General features: G+C 42.5%; 1 protein-coding gene across 5 annotated transcripts in view; it reads left to right on the top strand.

Moving 5' to 3' along the window:
- LOC115119947 (methionine synthase reductase-like) overlaps nucleotides 1-19,700 on the top strand; it is a 52,617-nt gene that overhangs the window by 8,086 nt on the left and 24,831 nt on the right. Inside the window, exons 1-12 of one of the 5 annotated variants that reach the window (XM_065019273.1) lie at nucleotides 42-818; nucleotides 1,067-1,211; nucleotides 1,427-1,580; nucleotides 1,701-1,818; nucleotides 2,260-2,779; nucleotides 2,852-2,965; nucleotides 3,086-3,239; nucleotides 3,379-3,467; nucleotides 4,054-4,234; nucleotides 7,701-7,743; nucleotides 8,971-9,151; nucleotides 10,568-10,686. In XM_065019273.1, the coding sequence (XP_064875345.1) occupies nucleotides 1,068-1,211; nucleotides 1,427-1,580; nucleotides 1,701-1,818; nucleotides 2,260-2,779; nucleotides 2,852-2,965; nucleotides 3,086-3,239; nucleotides 3,379-3,467; nucleotides 4,054-4,234; nucleotides 7,701-7,743; nucleotides 8,971-9,151; nucleotides 10,568-10,686 (1,817 nt within the window). In that variant the 5' untranslated portion in view covers nucleotides 42-818; nucleotide 1,067. Of the gene's footprint in view, nucleotides 1-41; nucleotides 823-1,063; nucleotides 1,212-1,426; nucleotides 1,581-1,700; nucleotides 1,819-2,259; nucleotides 2,780-2,851; nucleotides 2,966-3,085; nucleotides 3,240-3,378; nucleotides 3,468-4,053; nucleotides 4,235-7,700; nucleotides 7,744-8,970; nucleotides 9,152-10,567; nucleotides 10,687-19,700 lie in introns of those variants that run through there. The other 4 variants (XM_065019272.1, XM_065019271.1, XM_065019270.1 and 1 more) reach the window with 4 other exon arrangements.

Here is a 19,700-nt window from a genome sequence, read left to right as displayed (position 1 = left end):
GTTGATTCGATTTTTTTTTTTTTACTATATTATGAACATAGATTTCAGTTGCCTTTTATACAATTAACGGTTTGAGAGAGATGTTGTGCATAAAATGTTTTCATTTACTTTATTTTCCAAATCCCTCCTATTATGCCGTTGCCAAATGAATTCTTCCAGTCTCGCGATTCTATCACTCTAATCTCGCGGTGTAGTCGAGGCGTCTTTGCTGCTAAAGTTGAAAAGTGTGCTGAAAATGTTGTATCAAGGAGTTTATAACTCCGTAACTGTATTTGTTTTATAATGTTTTGGGGTGAATACGTATATATTTTTAGCAAACTATCAGACAGCTCATTTAGCAGTTTTACTGGTATCGTCAAGCTCTTTCCCAGGCTTGAGTAAATTGTCCAGAAAAGTGAATTCAATATTTGGCTTGTGACCTAACGTTGCCATTTTTGTCTGTCAGTTCCACCAAATAAATTATATCGGACTCCACCACTGAGTTTAGTAGCTGGTCAGTGTCCAGAGCTGGAAGACTGGCACACAGGAGTTTTAACCGCTATCTTGCCTGTCAGTCCTGATAAGCAGAGAGCTGTTCTCCAAAAGCATCCTCATATCAGAGAAAAGCAGTTCGTGTTATGTTAACCGTTAGATAAATAAATGGACACAAATCCACGTGCATTAGGACAGCCTGTTCCTTCCTGGTGTATGTCGTGCGTCACAAGTGACGTAACTTCTGGGTAGGATTTGTACTGTGCTGAACGTGTTCAAAGGTTTATACAATGTTACAAAAGGAATTCCACTGGGATCTGCTACGAGCTCTTCAACTTTCCAATCGTGTAGGTAAGATGCATGAAATGTACTCAGTCGTGGATGATCTAGTATGGAATTCAGTTTTACTTGGCTCTGTTTTTAATCTGTTATCGAGTTGAAATGGAAGGATCAGTGTCAGTACGGATAATGCTTCTCAGTTTCTGCACAATGTTCCTATTGTCATCAACAAAACAATGTTGCCACAACAATTTATAGATTTGCTTGCAATAACGTAAAGTTTCACTGACTTTTGCTGTTTCCACTTGTCCAGCAGAATGCCTTGTGAGTTAAAGCCTCGGTTCCTGGTTCTGTACGGGTCTCAGAAAGGCCAGGCCCAGTCCATAGCGGAGGGGATAGCTGACGAGGCCGAGGAGAGGGGACTGTTTGCTGATATCTGCTGCTTGAGTGAAGGACACAAGGTAATGTTATCAAAGACAAAAGAGTGTCAACCTGCCCTCCATGGCATGCATTCCAATGCAGGCACAACACCTACAATGGGAAACATCGCCAACAATCGATCTGCTAAGGAAACTTAACTAGGCCTATGTATGAGTGTATTTGTGGTAGATGTTGTTACTGGCCTCCTCTATTCTCATGTGAATAACTGATCCTGTTTTGTGTATCCCACCCTCAGTTTAACTTGGAGAAGGAGAGTTCTCCTGTGGTGTTCGTTGTGTCGACCACAGGGGATGGGGACCCACCAGATACAGCCCAGAAGTTTGTCAAGAGAATCAAGAAAAAGACCCTGCCCCGTGACCTCTATGCACACCTCTGCTATGCTTTTTTAGGTAAAGAAGAATTGTGTGTCTCAGACGAAATGCCTAGTGCTGAGATAAATTGCTACTATGGCTTTAAAGTAAGATTTATTGTGTTGATGGTCAATATCTCTGTTTTTTTCTCTGCTCCAGCTCTGGGCGATACAAACTATGCAGATTTCTGCAAATGTGGGAAGACTATTGACAGCCGTCTACTGGATCTTGGTGCTAAACATTTCTATGCAACAGGACATGCAGACGACGGTGTAGGGTAAGGCCCAAGGTTTTTGAATTGGGAAAATAATACATATACTAAAATAATACTGCATGTCTACATGTTGTTGTATGAGAAACAGTTTAACTCCTGGCACTCACCTAAGAATCTACATGTTGATGTATGAGAACCACTTTAAATCCTGGCACTCACCTAAGAATCTTTAAAGTAGGGGTACAATTAAAGTGGCATGAATAGAGAAAGACTTTTAATGTACTTTCCCCACGTACCTCCTGTCACCTCGTTTGTGTTGTGTGGCACGTTATCTTTCGGTTCCATCACACTGCTTATCTCTGAGTCTGAATAGTCTTTGCTTTTTGTCCAGGCTTCAGTTGGTAGTGGCATCTTAGGGGCTGTCTCATGTTAATAGTTTAGCTCTTAATCCAAACCGTGTGTGTGTGTGTGTGTGTGTGTGTGTGTGTGTGTGTGTGTGTCCAGGCTCGAGTTGGTGTTGGACCCCTGGCTTGAAGGACTGTGGGAGGCGATCAGAGAAGCGTTATCCAAGATGGCCGCCCCTCAGCCTGAGAGAGATGGCCATGTTAGGGACCAGAGAGTATCGTCGAACGAAACGCCGGAATCGTCAGCAACAGACATCAAACTCCACCTCCTGAGTCTCAACGAATCAGAATCCCAGATCACCAAATCCCTCACAACAGCAGCGAGTGCTAAGACTGATTCTTTGGCTGTTTTGGCATCAGAGACCGGGAGCTCAGTTACTGATCTCATAACGGTGTCAGCGACCGATAACACTGGGACTGCTCTTAAACTTGATAGTGTTGTCTCTGAACGCAAGTCAGTGTTGACGACACAGAGTGGACAGACTGGGGCTCCCCCTGCTGTTGTAGAGGCCTCTCTGACACGATCCTTGCCTCCGCTGTCTGAGTTGGCCCTCAACATCCCAGCTCTGCCTCCACCCTACCTGGATGTCATGCTTCAGGAAGCCACCATAGAAGAAGAGGTGGGTTGTCTCTCAACTCATATTTGTTTGAATTCTAACATCACTAGATCCTCATATCCTGTCCCTTCCCAGACCAATGCTCCGGTCAGTAAGGAGACTCTTCACGAGGTTCCCATCTCCAGGGCAGTCCAGCTGACCAGAGACGACTCAGTTAAAACAGCCCTTCTGATCGAGATGGACATCTCAGTGAGTGGCCGTCCCAATCTTACAACATGGTTTTTCATATAGAGACCAATAGATAGGTCAATAGATCGAAATGGTGGTTAAAGTAGTTTCTTTACTCCATCCTCTCCTTTGTGTTCCCAGTCCCACCCTATGGCCTACCAGCCTGGGGACTCGCTTGATGTGCTCTGCCCTAACAGAGCCTCCGAGGTGGGGGAGCTGCTCCGTAGACTGGGCCTAGAAGATCAGAAGAGCAACCGCATCCAGCTCTCACTACAAAAAGAAACCAAGAAGAAAAGTATGCTGTGTTTTTTTTATAGTCTCTATATACTATATACCTCTAGTGATGACATTAAACAAATATATTACAACTCTATGTAACTACACACAGTATATGTAATCGATGTAAAATGTGACCCAGTGTTGTTTCCCTCCAGCTGCTCAGATCCCCTCCTACATCCCAGAGAACAGCACTCTGCACTACCTGCTCACCTGGAGTCTGGAGATCAGGACTGTCCCTAAGAAGGTCCCTTCTCCTTTCACTTCCTATACCTGAACTAGCCAGTCCAGAACCCGACTGTAAAAGTTTACTGCACTGCAGTAAGATAGACACTCTAGGTCCTTCTGAGCGTGTGTGGCAGACAGCTAAGGTTGCAGTGTTGGCAGGTGCAGTATGGTGCAGGAATGTTGCCTGGGTGCCAAGTCTGTCTCTGCCTCAGCCAACTTGCCATTGTCTTGTTTGTCAATGTAACAATGTAACAACTTCCAGCAGTCCAGAGAAAACTACAAATAAGAACTATTTTTTTAAAGTTACATTTAAAAAATTAAAAAAATTAATTAGGCAAGTCAGTTAGGGACAAATTCTTATTTACAATGACGGCCTACCCCGGCCAAAACCGGGCGACGCTGGGCAAATTGTGCACCGCCCTATGGGACTCCCAATCACGGCCGGTTGTGATTCAGCCTGGATTCGAACCAGGGTCTGTAGTGATGCCTCTAGCACTGAGACGCAGTGCCTTAGACCGCTGCACCCCTCGGGAGCCCAAACTATACTATCTGGGACAATAGGCTCTGTGCTATGTGGTGTGTAATGCTACTTAGTATTTTCTCAGGCGTTCCTCCGTTCCCTGGTGGAGTGTACAGGAGACAGTGGTGAGAAGAGGAGACTACAGGAGCTGTGTAGTAAACAGGGATCAGCCGACTACAACCTCTATGTCAGAGACCACAACCTCGGCCTATTGGACCTGCTCACAGCTTTCCCCGCCTGCCAGCCCCCTCTCAGCCTCCTCATAGGTCAGAGAACGCTCCCTCTCCTGTCGGTCATAATGTATGAGCTAATCAGAGGGCATTGTTTAGCTTTTACACATCACAAAACATGTCTCTAGTTTCTAATGGTCAATACAGTGAGCGTATCAAAGTGGTGTACTGGTATTCCTCATCTAACCAGCAGAGGGCAGTATAGCCTCAGTGAATGCAGGTTCAATATACTTTTCCATAGAGCGTTTTCCCTCAACTTACCTCTTTTTTTTTCTTCTTTTTTTTTCTCCCCTTCTTTTTTGACCCAACTTGAATTTTTACAAACATTTTATTGAATCCTAATTTACCAAACCAATCTTCCTGCATGGCTTCAATCAAGTCTTGATCTATAGGACCGCAAAAAGGAAATAGTTAAATTGCAAATTTTGCGACCCATCAGTGGTTCCATCCTGTCTCACCATTTGGTCACCCCTGACACACACAACTATTGGCTGTAGACAGTTAGACTTTATAGTGTCTCATGGCATAAAGCCTAGACTCGCGCTGAGGATTACTTATGTACATTTGTTTGAAGCCAGTTGGGAAATGCCCTTTCCATCAGATCAATACATATTGTACATAAAAGTAATCTAATACTCATAAAAAATACTTAGACTAGAACTGTGTTATGTGTCCCATTTGCACTTGTAATGTCCAGCCCTTATGGTGACATATATAAGGCTTCAGCTTATATCTCCCTCACTAACGTTAAGCATCTCCCTCACTAACGTTAAGCATCTCCCTCACTAACGTTAGGCATCTCCCTCACTAACGTTAGGCATCTCCCTCACTAACGTTAGGCATCTCCCTCACTAACGTTAGGCATCTCCCTCACTAACGTTAGGCATCTCCCTCACTAACGTTAAGCATCTCCCTCACTAACGTTAAGCATCTCCCTCACTAACGTTAAGCATCTCCCTCACTAACGTTAAGCATCAGCTGTCAGAGCAGTTTACCGATCATTGCACCTGTACACAACCCATCTGTAAATAGCCCACCCAACTACCTCATCCCCATATTGTTATTTATTTTTGCTCTTTTGCACCCCAGTATCTCTACCTGCACATCATCATCTGCACATCTATCACTCCAGTGTTAATGCTAAATTGTAGTTACTTCGCCACTATGGCCTAGTTATTGCCTACCTCCCTAAACTTACTTAATTTGCACACACTGTGTATAGACTTTTTCTATTGTGTTATTGACTGTACGTTTGTTTATTCCATGTGTAACTCTGTTGTTTTTGTCGCACTGCTTTGCTTTATCTTGTAAAGGTGAAATAAAAAGCAGCAACACCTTTTCAGTAGAAGAACCGGACGATACAGAAATTTGGACATGTTTAAATGGGGACATGCGTACCCTGGTGAAGAATGTGCTGGTGGAAGCGTTTTGGGTCCACTAGCTGTTGCTGGGGTCCTGTCATAGACTATCCTACTATATTTCACAGGGTCATAGCTACGGAGCTGTGGAGGGCAGGCCAGGGGTTAACGATCGCTACATCTCTGACTGTCTGTGTTAAAACACATTTACTGGCCTCGTGGTGTCCCATTAGGTTTGACTGAGTGAGTTTAAGGTGGAGTAACACTCTGTGCCTAATTATTATCTTTCCTGTGGCATTGAGTCTCCTAGCTACAGATGCTGTGGAATATAAAGGGCAAAGAAGGGATTTGTAATTGTAATCCACTTTGTGGTTATTATTTTTCCTCTTTGTGTAATGGACAGAAATGAGATGTCACTCAGAGTGAAATATCTCTGACGCTACTATAAAAGATGAAGGGAATATCTTGTGATATGCATCAGATTCCTTCTTCCAGTGATGTCATGTGACCCCCCGTTGTCTGTGATAGAAGGTTTACTGTCAGAACTTGGAGGCCGGGCTGTAGACCATCAGGGAGGGGATGAGACGGTTAATGACCATGTTAAACCTGTAGATGAGAATGGCAGGGGGAGATTACAGCAGTGCCTGGGGGAGATGGATACACCAGGTGTCAGTGATACATCCTGCCCCGTTTCCTGTAGTAGAGTCAGTGGTACATCCTGACCCGTTTCCTGTAGTAGAGTCAGTGATACATCCTGACCCGTTTCCTGTAGTAGAGTCAGTGATACATCCTGACCCGTTTCCTGTATCGAGTCAGTGATACATCCTGAGTTTCAGTTGATACATCCTGACCCGTTTCCTGTAGTAGAGCCAGTGATACATCCTGACCCGTTTCCTGTAGTAGAGCCAGTGATACATCCTGACCCGTTTCCTGTAGTAGAGTCAGTGATACATCCTGACCCGTTTCCTGTAGTAGAGCCAGTGATACATCCTGACCCGTTTCCTGTAGTAGAGCCAGTGATACATCCTGACCCGTTTCCTGTAGTAGAGCCATGATACATACACCCGTTTCCTGTAGTAGAGCCAGTGATACCGTTTCCTGTAGTAGAGCCAGTGATACATCCTGACCCGTTTCCTGTAGTAGAGCCAGTGATACATCCTGACCCGTTTCCTGTAGTAGAGCCAGAGCCAGTGATACATCTGACCCGTTTCCTGTCTGACCCGTTTCCTGTAGTAGATACACCCGTTTCCTGACCCTGACCCGTTTCCTAGAGCCAGTGAGAGTAGAGCCAGTGATACATCCTGACCCGTTTCCTGTAGTAGAGCCAGTGATACCTGAGTTTCCTGAGTAGAGCCAGTGATACATCCTGACCCGTTTCCTGTAGTAGAGCCAGTGATACATCCTGACCCGTTTCCTGTAGTAGAGTCAGTGATACATCCTGACCCGTTTCCTGTAGTAGAGTCAGTGATACATCCTGACCTGTTTCCTATAGTAGAGCCCAGGTAGTCCAGCTGTTCTGGTTCTCTCTCCTCTCTAGTTGTATTGGTTACCTTTTAGGGTTGAAGTGAATAGTGGGTTGAGGGTATTTTATCACATAAATACTGAGATTGTAGTAGATCTTCTTCACCCGCTCTAACCATTACATTTGACATATTTAGCAGACTCTTATTTAGAGCGACTTACTCTGGGGGGGGGGGGGTATACCCTGGTATTTCAAGCACCGTGCTCTACCAACTGAGCCACACCGTACCCAACTATTATAACTCTTCCTGTACCATATTCCTCAGAGGCCTCATTCCCAGACTCCAAATTACCTCAAAAGAGGGCACCTTCAAATGCTGACATTGAAATATGGTGGACATGAACTATCTCCATCCTACATGCACCACATCTACACTCTGGGGATATGAAAAAACGACATTATTTTATGAATACAGAAGGATGCCCTAAAATAAATGTGTGTGTGTGTGTGTGTGTGTGTGTGTGTGTGTGTAACAAGGAAATAGGACTTGGAGGTTGGGTGGGTGGATCTCAACTCGGCTCCTTTTACGTCGTTGTCAGTGATCTACATAGAAAGGTGACACGATGGATTCCTCCTTACGGTAATATCCTCTCACCTGACGCATTTTCCTTTTTTATTTCAGAACATTTGCCCAAACTGCAACCAAGACCGTACTCCGCGGCAAGGTAAGCTGTTGTACTAGGGCGGCAGGTAGACTAGTGGTTAGAGCGTTGGGCTGGGAAGTGAAAGGTTGCTGGCTACACTACCCGAGCCTGCTAGTTGAAAAATCTGTCTATGTGCCCTTGAACAAGGCACTTAACCCTCATTTGTACTGGAACAAGATTATGGTATACAGTCACTTATTTAGCCTCTACGTACTGGAACAGTGGTATACAGTGGTGGGAAAAGTACCCAGCTGTCATACTTGAGTAAAAGTAAAGATACCTTAATAGAAAATGACTAAAGTAAAATTTTACTTGAGTTCGTCTAAAAGTATTTGGTCTAAAATATAGTTTAGTATCAAAAGTAAATGTCATTGCTTATTAAGTATTAAAAGTATAAATATTTTCAAATTCCTTATTTTAAGCAAACCAGATCAGAGGCAGTAGGGATGACCAGGGATGTTCTCTGTTTAGTGAGTCCTCCAGATCAGAGGCAGTAGGGATGATCAGGGATGTTCTCTGTTTAGTGAGTCCTCCAGATCAGAGGCAGTAATGATGACCAGGGATGTTCTCTGTTTAGTGAGTCTGCCAGATCAGAGGCAGTAGGGATGACTAGGGATGTTCTGTGTTTCGTGAGTCCTCCAGATCAGAGGCAGTAGGGATGACCAGGGATGTTCTGTGTTTCGTGAGTCCTCCAGATCAGAGGCAGTAGGGATGACCAGGGATGTTCTGTGTTTCGTGAGTCCTCCAGATCAGAGGCAGTAGGGATGACCAGGGATGTTCTGTGTTTCGTGAGTCCTCCAGATCAGAGGCAGTAGGGATGACCAGGGATGTTCTGTGTTTCGTGAGTCTTCCAGATCAGAGGCAGTAGGGATGACCAGGGATGTTTGGTTGATGAGTGCATCAATTGGACCATTTTCCTGTCCTGCTAAGCTTTCCAAATGTAACTAGTACTTTTGGGTGTCAAGGAAAATGTATGGATTTAAAAAGTACAATATTTTCCCAAGGAATGTAGTAAAGTAAAAGTAGTCAAATATATAAATGGTAAAATACAGATACCCCAAAAAACAACTTAAGTAGTACTTAAAAGTATTTTTACTTCAGTACTTCACTGATGGTATACAGTCACTTATTTACCCTCTACATACTGGAACAAGATAGTGACTTCATATATATTCTCCACTATGTCTCCTAATCTGTTACTCTATCTCTTCTTCTTATTTCTTTTCTTCTTCTTTCTTCTTCCTCCAGCTCCAGTTTAAGACATCCAGGTCGGCTGCACTTTGTTTTCAACATCATAGAGTTCCCAGCATGCGCATGGAGACCCGTGGGGAGGCGTGGCCTGTGTACTGGTTGGCTCTCTGACCTAGTTGATCCCATCCTGGTGCACCCTGGGAAGGCTCAGTCCTCCAGCACCCCAGCCCTCCCTAAGGTGAGTAGAGGAGTCACCTGTGTCTAGGCATGTGTGTGCATACAAACTTAACATGTAAAGTGTTGGTCCCATGTTTCAAGAACTGAAATAAATGTTATTTCTCTCATTTTGTGCACCAATTAGTTTACATCCCTGTTAGTGAGTATTTCTCCTTTGACAAGATAATGCATATGTGGCATATCAAGATGCTGATTAAACAGCATGATTATTACACATTATTATGTCCTGGGGACATTAAAGGCCCCTCTAAAATGTGCAGTTTTGTCACACAACACAATGCCACAGGTGTCTCAAGCTTTGAAGGAGTGTGCAATTAACATGCTGACTGCAGGAGTTTCTCTACCATAAACCTCCATAAGCCTCCAACATTGTTTTAGAGAATTTGGCAGTACGTCCAACCAGCCTCACAACCGCAGACCACGTGTAACCACGCCAGCCCAGGACATCCACATCCGGCTTCTTCACCTGAGGGATCGTCTGAGACCAGCCACCCAGACAGCTGATGAAACTGTGGGTTTGCACAACCGAAAGATTTCTGCACAAATTGTCAGAAACCGTCTCAGGGAAGCTCTTCTGCAAGCTCGTCGTCCTCACCATGGTCTTGACCTGACTGCAGTTCAGCATCGTAATCAACTTCAGTGGGAAAATGCTCACTTTTTATGCCACTGCTCTTTATGGATGAATTCCGGTTTCAACTTTACCGGGCAGACAGCATGTATGGCGTTGTGTGGACGAGTGGTTAGCTGATGTCAGTGTTGTGAACAGAGTGCCCCATGGTGGCGGTGGGGTTATGGTATAGGCAGGCATAAGCTATGGACAACGAACACAATTACATTTTATCGATGGTCATTTGAATGCACAGAGGTACCGTGATGAGATCCTGAGGCCCGTTCTCGTGCCGTTAATTCACCGCCATCACCTCCGGTTTCAGCATGATAATGCACGGCCCCACGTCGCAAGGATCCTGGAAGCTGAAAACGTCCCAGTTCTTCCATGGCCTGCATACTCACATGTCACCCATTGAGCATGTTTGGGATGCTCTGGCTCTATGTGTGCGACAGTGTGTTCCAATTATCCAGCAATTTCGCACAGCCATTGAAGAAGAGTGGGACAACATTCCACAGGCCACAATCAACAGCCTGATCAACTCTATGTGAAGGAGATGTGCTGCGCTGCACAAGGCAAATGGTGGTCACACCAGATACTGACTGGTTTTCTGATCCACACCCCTACCTTTTTTACAGCTATCTGTGACCAACAGGATCTGTATTCCCAGTCATGTGACATCCATAGAATAGGGCCTAATTAATTTATTTCAATTGACTGATTTCCATATGAACTGTAGCTCAGTAAAAGCTTTTGAAATTATACGAGTGTATAGGTGTGACATAAACACTTTTTGACCTTTGACCTCAGGTCCATGTGTGTGTGCGTCAGAACTGCTCCTTCCGCCTGCCCTCTGACCTCTCCAAACCCTTCATCATGATTGGACCAGGCACCGGGGTTGCACCCTTCATTGGATTCCTACAACAAAGGTACAGCCCACAAATATTGAGGATTCGTACTAAGCATGTTACTGTTGTGTTTTAAGTGATGCTTGTTTATCTGGTCAGTAAGTAAAATGTATTTGTTTGAGTTGTGAAGGCCAACTCTGTGTGAAGTTTTCTCTATGGCTCAAGAACAACGACATGAAATCACCAGGCTGCTATAACAACCGTGATGCAACAGGAGTGTGTTAAATGTTTACTGTTCAAGTACACCATCAATGTAATATGAACAATTCTTAAGCGATGTCATGTGTAAGTAACGCAAAAACGTGTGTGTCCAATAAGTCTGGTGGTAATTAGAGGTCGATCGATAATGTTTTTTCAACACCAATACCGATTTATTGGAGCACCAAAAAAAGCATGATTTTTTAATATTTTTAAATATATATATATATATATATATACTTGTAATGATGACAATTACAACAATACTGAATGAATAATGAAATATAATACATAAATAAAATCTATTTAGTCTCAAATAAATAATGAAACATGTTCAAATTGGTTTAAATAATGCAAAAACCGTGTTGGAGAAGAAAGTAAAAGTGCAATATGTGCCATGTAAGAAAGCTAACATTTAAGTTCCTTGCTCAGAACATGAGAACATATGAAAGCTGGTGGTTCAATTTTCCCAGTTCTTTAATATTCCCTGTTAAGAAGTTTTAGGTTGTAGTTATTATAGGAATTATGACTCGTCGACTATTTCTCTCTACCATTTTGTATTTCTTACAGTTGAAGTTTGACGTTTACATACACTTAGGTTGGAGTCATTAAAACTTGTTTTTCAACCACTCCACAAATTTCTTGTTAACTGACTTTTGGCAAGTCAGTTAGGACATCTACTTGGTGCGTGACACAAGTAATTTTTCCAACAATTGTTTACAGACAGATAATTCACTGTATCACAATTCCAGTGGGTCAGAAATTTACATACACTAAGTTGACTGTGCCTTTAAACAGCTTGGAAACATACAGAAAATGATGTCATGGCTTTAGAAGCTTCTGATAGGCTAATTGACATCATTTTAGTCAATTGGAGGTGTACCTGTGGATGTATTTCAAGGCCTACCTTCAAACTCAGTGCCTCTTTGCTTGACATCATGGGAAAAATCTAAATAAATCTGCCAAGACCTCAGAAAAAAAAATGTTGTCCTCCACGAGTCTGGTTCATCCTTGGGAGAAATGTCCTCTGGTCTGATGAAACAAAACTGTTTGGCCATAATGACCATTGTTATGTTTGGAGGAAAAAGGGGGAGGCTTGCAAGCCGAAGAACACCATCCCAACCATAAAGCATGGGGGTGGCAGCATCATGTTGTGACGGTGCTTTACTGCAGGAGGGACTGGTGCACTTCACAAAATAGACGGCATCATGAAGATGGAAAATAATTTGGATATATTGAAGCAACATCTCAAGACATCAGTCAGGAAGTTAAATCTTGGTCACAAATGGGTCTTCCAAATGGACAATGACCCCAAGCATACTTCCAAAGTTGTGGCAAAATGGCTTAAGTCAAGGTATTAGAGTGGCCATCACAAAGCCCTGACCTCATTTCTATAGAAACTTGTGGGCAGAACTGAAAAAACGTGTGCGAGCAAGGAGGCCTACAAACCTGACTCAGTTACACCTGCTCTGTAAGGAGGAATGGGTCAAAATTCACCCAATTTATTGTGGGAAGCTTGTGGAAGGCTACTTGAAACGTTTGACCCAATTTAAAGACCATGCTATCAAATACTAATTGAGTGTATGTAAACTTCTGACCCACTGGGAATGTGCTGAAGTAACTCATTCTCTCTACTATTATTTTGACTTTTCACAATCTTAAAATAAAGTGCTGATCTTAAGACAGATTTTTTTTTTATTAGGATTAAATGTCAGGAATTGTGAAAAACAGAGGTTAAATGTATTTGTCTAAGGTGTATGTAAACTTCCGACTTCAACTGTATACCTTTGACTAATGGATGTTCTTATAGGCACTTTAGTATTACCAGCCTAATCTCGGGAGTTGATAGGCTTGAATTCAGCACTGTGCTTCAAGCATTGCTAAGAGCTGCTTGCAAACACAGTAAAGTGCTGTTTGAATGAATGCTTATGAGCCTGCTGCTGCCTACCACCACTCAGTCAAACTGCTCTATCAAACATCAAATCATAGACTTAATTATAATAAACACACAGAAATGCCAGCCTTTGGTCATTTAATATGGTCAAATCCGGAAACTATAATTTCGAAAACAAAACGTTTATTCTTTCAGTGAAATACGGAACCATTCCGTATTTTGTCGAACAGGTGGCATCCCTAAGTCTAAATATTGCTGTTACATTGCACAACCTTCAATGTTATGTCATAATTATGTAAAATTCTGGCAAATGAATAACGGTCTTTGTTAGGAAGAAACCCAGTTCACAACGAGCCAGGAGGCCCACACTGCTGCATAAACCCCGACTCTGCTCACACTGAACACAAGAGACGTGACACAATTTCCCTAGTTAATATTGCCTGCTAACATGCGTTTATTTTAACTGAATATGCAGGTTTAAAAATATATATACTTCTGCGTATTGATTTTAAGAAAGGATGTTTGGTTAGGTACATTTGTGCAATGAATGTGCTTTTTTTTTTTGCAAATGCGCTTTTGCTAAATCATCAGCCATTTGGCGAAGTTGATGTCGGCTGTGATTCGATGATAAATTAACAGGCACCGCATTGATTATATGCAACGCAGGACAAGCTAGTTAACTACACATGGTTGATGATATTACTAGGTTAACTGGCGATTATGTGAGGATTGATTTGTTTTTTTTATAAGATAAGTTTAATGCTAGCTAGCAACTTACCTTGGCTCCTTGCAGCCACAAGGTCCTTTCGACGCTGCACTCGCGTAACAGGTGGTCAGCCTGCCACGCAGTCTCCTCGTGGAGTAACAGGTGGTCAGCCTGCCACGCAGTCTCCTCGTGGAGTAACAGGTGGTCAGCCTGCCACGCAGTCTCCTCGTGGAGTAACAGGTGGTCAGCCTGCCGCCCAGTCTCCTCGTGGAGTAACAGGTGGTCAGACTGCCACGCAGTCGCCTCGTGGATTACAATATAATCGGCCATAATCGGCAGATAATCGGCCTATTACAGATTGTTATGAAAGACTGATTAATCAGGGCTGATTTCAAGTTAACTCCAGTGATAATGTGCCAAACAGAGCTGGGATTAACACTAGTTCTTCAATGAAACTACGTGTAAGATGAAATGAGCTGTAAACGCCAATCGAAGGTCCATTGTGTGTTCTACCTCCTAATGGTTAAAGGAGTAATCTGCAGGTACCACATCCATGTTTTTGCTTATAAATTGATGATATGTAAAATTGATTTAAACTTAAATTGTTTTAAGTTTTTACAAATGGTTTAGTTCAACTGTCGTACCCCATCAGAACCCAAAATATAAGCTTGTTTTATTTACTCCAATGTTTGTAAACGATGCAAATATAAACAAATACTTAATAGCCCCATAACATGGTTAAAACTATAATGTTGTATGTCGTGGATGGTCAGTCCTTGCATCCATAGCTGTGTCTATGAATTTGAGAGTGGTTACCTTTCTCTAGCCGCATCCCTCAGCTTTTTACAGAAACCATTTATTGTTTCAACTGCGGATTGCCCCTTTTTTAATGTCAGTATTTGGAGCGAGTAAAGCTGATCCTAGATCTGAGCCTGAGGGCAACTCCCCCCTGAGGTAATAAGTCAAGCGTTTCCAGAGATGTTGGCTGTCTGTCTGGTGTTTATGACTTCGGGAATACGGAGACGTATCGATTTGAATGTGAAGAGGTCTGTAGACCGTCTGTGTCAATGTAAATCATAGCTGGTCATTACTGGGAAGTGCACCGCGGCTCAGACACGGTCACGCCACCTGCCAACTATGAGTGTGCGTGGTTGATGAATGGCTCATGTTGCTAGGTTCAGCTACACCGACCTGTCAGCGTCGCCATGGTGCATGTTCTCCCCTGACATCACTACACAGTTGTGCCCTCCTTTTCAGGGCACGTTAGTTGACATAGTTTTTAAGCTTTTATATTTTCTTGTTACCTATCAACTAAAGGAATCCATGTTTCTTGGCACAACTCAAGCTTTAGCCTGGACCCAGAGTGGTGGCTCTCCAGTCTCTTTTAGTTGAGTAGATGTCAGTGCAGTCAGGATTGTCAGTTCTTGTATGGAGTCCCATGTATCCATCACGATTTACATGAGGTGTCCTCTTGCATGTGAAAAGTTCATCAGATTAGCGATGACATATCGGTCACGTTCCTTTCAAACCTGATTTGATATAACGGGGACTTTCCACTTTATAGCGTTCAGAAATGTTTTCATGTCTACAATAACAGCCTTCAGTAACATGTAGGTATATAGCAGCCTTCAGTAACATGTAGGTATATAGCAGCCTTCAGTAACATGTAGGTATATAGCAGCCTTCAGTAACATGCAGGTGTATAGCAGCCTTCAGTAACATGCAGGTGTATAGCAGCCTTCAGTAACATGTAGGTATATAGCAGCCTTCAGTAACATGTAGGTATATAGCAGCCTTCAGTAACATGTAGGTATATAGCAGCCTTCAGTAACATGTAGGTATATAGCAGCCTTCAGTAACATGTAGGTATATAGCAGCCTTCAGTAACATGTAGGTATATAGCAGCCTTCAGTAACATGTAGGTATATAGTAGCCTTCAGCAACATGTAGGTATATAGTAGCCTTCAGTAACATGTAGGTATATAGCAGCCTTCAGTAACATGTAGGTATATAGCAGCCTTCAGTAACATGTAGGTATATAGCAGCCTTCAGTAACATGTAGGTATATAGCAGCCTTCAGTAACATGTAGGTATATAGCAGCCTTCAGTAACATGTAGCAGCCTTCAGTAACATGTAACATAGGTATATAGCAGCCTTCAGTAACATAGCAGCCTTCAGTAACAGCCTTCAGTAACATGTAGGTATATAGCAGCCTTCAGTAACATGTAGGTATATAGCAGCCTTCAGTAACATGTAGGTATATAGCAGCCTTCAGTAACATGCAGGTATATAGCAGCCTTCAGTAACATGTAGGTATATAGCAGCCTTCAGTAACATAGGCCTTCAGTAACATAGCAGCCTTCAGTAACATGTAGGTATATAGCAGCCTTCAGTAACATGTAGGTATATAGCAGCCTTCAGTAACATGTAGGTATATAGCAGCCTTCAGTAACATGCAGGTATATAGCAGCCTTCAGTAACATGTAGGTATATAGCAGCCTTCAGTAACATGTAGGTATATAGCAGCCTTCAGTAACATGTAGGTATATAGCAGCCTTCAGTAACATGTAGGTATATAGCAGCCTTCAGTAACATGCAGGTATATAGCAGCCTTCAGTAACATGCAGGTATATAGCAGCCTTCAGTAACATGTAGGTATATAGCAGCCTTCAGTAACATGTAGGTATATAGCAGCCTTCAGTAACATGTAGGTATATAGCAGCCTTCAGTAACATGTAGGTATATAGCAGCCTTCAGTAACATGCAGGTATATAGCAGCCTTCAGTAACATGTAGGTATATAGCAGCCTTCAGTAACATGTAGGTATATAGCAGCCTTCAGTAACATGTAGGTATATAGCAGCCTTCAGTAACATGTAGGTATATAGCAGCCTTCAGTAACATGCAGGTATATAGCAGCCTTCAGTAACATGCAGGTATATAGCAACCTTCAGTAACATGTAGGTATATAGCAGCCTTCAGTAACATGTAGCAGCCTTCAGTAACATGTAGGTATATAGCAGCCTTCAGTAACATGTAGGTATATAGCAGCCTTCAGTAACATGTAGGTATATAGCAGCCTTCAGTAACATGCAGGTATATAGTAGCCTTCAGTAACATGCAGGTATATAGCAGCCTTCAGTAACATGCAGGTATATAGCAGCCTTCAGTAACATGCAGGTATATAGCAGCCTTCAGTAACATGTAGGTATATAGCAGCCTTCAGTAACATGTAGGTATATAGCAACCTTCAGTAACATGTAGGTATATAGCAGCCTTCAGTAACATGTAGGTATATAGCAGCCTTAAGTAACATGTAGCAGCCTTCAGTAACATGTAGGTATAGAGCAGCCTTCAGTAACATGTAGGTATATAGCAGCCTTCAGTAACATGTAGGTATATAGCAGCCTTCAGTAACATGTAGGTATATAGCAGCCTTCAGTAACATGTAGGTATATAGCAACCTTCAGTAACATGTAGGTATATAGCAGCCTTCAGTAACATGCAGGTATATAGCAGCCTTCAGTAACATGTAGGTATATAGCAGCCTTCAGTAACATGCAGGTGTATAGCAGCCTTCAGTAACATGTAGGTGTATAGCAGCCTTCAGTAACATGCAGGTATATAGTAGCCTTCAGTAACATGCAGGTATATAGCAACCTTCAGTAACATGTAGCAGCCTTCAGTAACATGTAGGTATATAGCAGCCTTCAGTAACATGTAGGTATATAGCAGCATTCAGTAACATGTAGGTATATAGTAGCCTTCAGTAACATGCAGGTATATCGCAGCCTTCAGTAACATGCAGGTATATAGCAGCCTTCAGTAACATGTAGGTATATAGCAGCCTTCAGTAACATGTAGCAGCCTTCAGTAACATGTAGGTATATAGCAGCCTTCAGTAACATGTAGGTATATAGTAGCCTTCAGTAACATGTAGCAGCCTTCAGTAACATGTAGGTATATAGCAGCCTTCAGTAACATGTAGGTATATAGCAACCTTCAGTAACATGTAGGTATATAGCAGCCTTCAGTAACCAGGTTCAGCAACCTTCAGTAACATGCAGGTATATAGCAACCTTCAGTAACATGTAGGTATATAGCAGCCTTCAGTAACATGTAGGTATATAGCAGCCTTCAGTAACATGTAGGTATATAGCAGCCTTCAGTAACATGTAGGTATATAGCAGCCTTCAGTAACATGCAGGTATATAGCAGCCTTCAGTAACATGTAGGTATATAGCAGCATTCAGTAACATGTAGGTATATAGCAGCCTTCAGTAACATGCAGGTGTATAGCAGCCTTCAGTAACATGTAGGTGTATAGCAGCCTTCAGTAACATGTAGGTGTATAGCAGCCTTCAGTAACATGTAGGTGTATAGCAGCATTCAGTAACATGTAGGTGTATAGCAGCCTTCAGTAACATGTAGGTATATAGCAGCCTTCAGTAACATGTAGGTATATAGCAGCCTTCAGTAACATGTAGGTATATAGCAGCCTTCAGTAACATGTAGGTATATAGCAGCCTTCAGTAACATGTAGCAGCCTTCAGTAACATGTAGGTATATAGCAGCCTTCAGTAACATGTAGGTATATAGTAGCCTTCAGTAACATGTAGCAGCCTTCAGTAACATGTAGGTATATAGCAGCCTTCAGTAACATGTAGGTATATAGCAACCTTCAGTAACATGTAGGTATATAGCAGCCTTCAGTGACATGCAGGTATATAGCAACCTTCAGTAACATGTAGGTATATAGCAGCCTTCAGTAACATGTAGGTATATAGCAGCCTTCAGTAACATGTAGGTATATAGCAGCCTTCAGTAACATGTAGGTATATAGCAGCCTTCAGTAACATGCAGGTATATAGCAGCCTTCAGTAACATGCAGGTATATAGCAGCCTTCAGTAACATGTAGGTATATAGCAGCCTTCAGTAACATGCAGGTGTATAGCAGCCTTCAGTAACATGTAGGTGTATAGCAGCCTTCAGTAACATGTAGGTGTATAGCAGCCTTCAGTAACATGTAGGTATATAGCAGCCTTCAGTAACATGTAGGTATATAGCAGCCTTCAGTAACATGTAGGTATATAGCAGCCTTCAGTAACATGTAGGTATATAGCAGCCTTCAGTAACATGTAGGTATATAGCAGCCTTCAGTAACATGTAGCAGCCTTCAGTAACATGTAGGTATATAGCAGCCTTCAGTAACATGTAGGTATATAGCAGCCTTCAGTAACATGCAGGTATATAGCAGCCTTCAGTAACATGCAGGTATATAGCAGCCTTCAGTAACATGCAGGTATATAGCAGCCTTCAGTAACATGTAGGTATATAGCAGCCTTCAGTAACATGCAGGTATATAGCAGCCTTCAGTAACATGCAGGTATATAGCAGCCTTCAGTAACATGTAGGTATATAGCAGCCTTCAGTAACATGCAGGTATATAGCAGCCTTCAGTAACATGTAGGTATATAGCAGCCTTCAGTAACATGCAGGTGTATAGCAGCCTTCAGTAACATGCAGGTATATAGCAGCCTTCAGTAACATGCAGGTATATAGCAGCCTTCAGTAACATGTAGGTATATAGCAGCCTTCAGTAACATAGCAGGTCAGTAACATCAGTAACATAGGTATATAGCAGCCTTCAGTAACATGTAGGTATATAGCAGCATTCAGTAACATGTAGGCCTTATAACATAGTAGCCTTCAGTAACATGCAGGTATATTGCAGCCTTCAGTAACATGTAGCAGCCTTCAGTAACATGTAGGTATATAGCAGCCTTCAGTAACATGTAGCAGCCTTCAGTAACATGTAGGTATATAGCAGCCTTCAGTAACATGTAGGTATATAGCAGCCTTCAGTAACATGTAGGTATATAGCAGCCTTCAGTAACATGTAGGTATATAGCAGCCTTCAGTAACATGTAGGTATATAGCAGCCTTCAGTAACATGTAGGTATATAGCAGCCTTCAGTAACATGCAGGTATATAGCAGCCTTCAGTAACATGTAGGTATATAGCAGCATTCAGTAACATGTAGGTATATAGCAGCCTTCAGTAACATGCAGGTGTATAGCAGCCTTCAGTAACATGTAGGTGTATAGCAGCCTTCAGTAACATGTAGGTGTATAGCAGCCTTCAGTAACATGTAGGTATATAGCAGCCTTCAGTAACATGTAGGTATATAGCAGCCTTCAGTAACATGTAGGTATATAGCAGCCTTCAGTAACATG

The sequence above is a fragment of the Oncorhynchus nerka genome, linkage group LG6 (assembly GCF_034236695.1).
Source record: "Oncorhynchus nerka isolate Pitt River linkage group LG6, Oner_Uvic_2.0, whole genome shotgun sequence".
Lineage (NCBI taxonomy): Eukaryota > Metazoa > Chordata > Actinopteri > Salmoniformes > Salmonidae > Oncorhynchus > Oncorhynchus nerka.
Note: the sequence above shows the minus strand (reverse complement) of the source record. Positions and strands in the feature narration are given on the sequence as shown.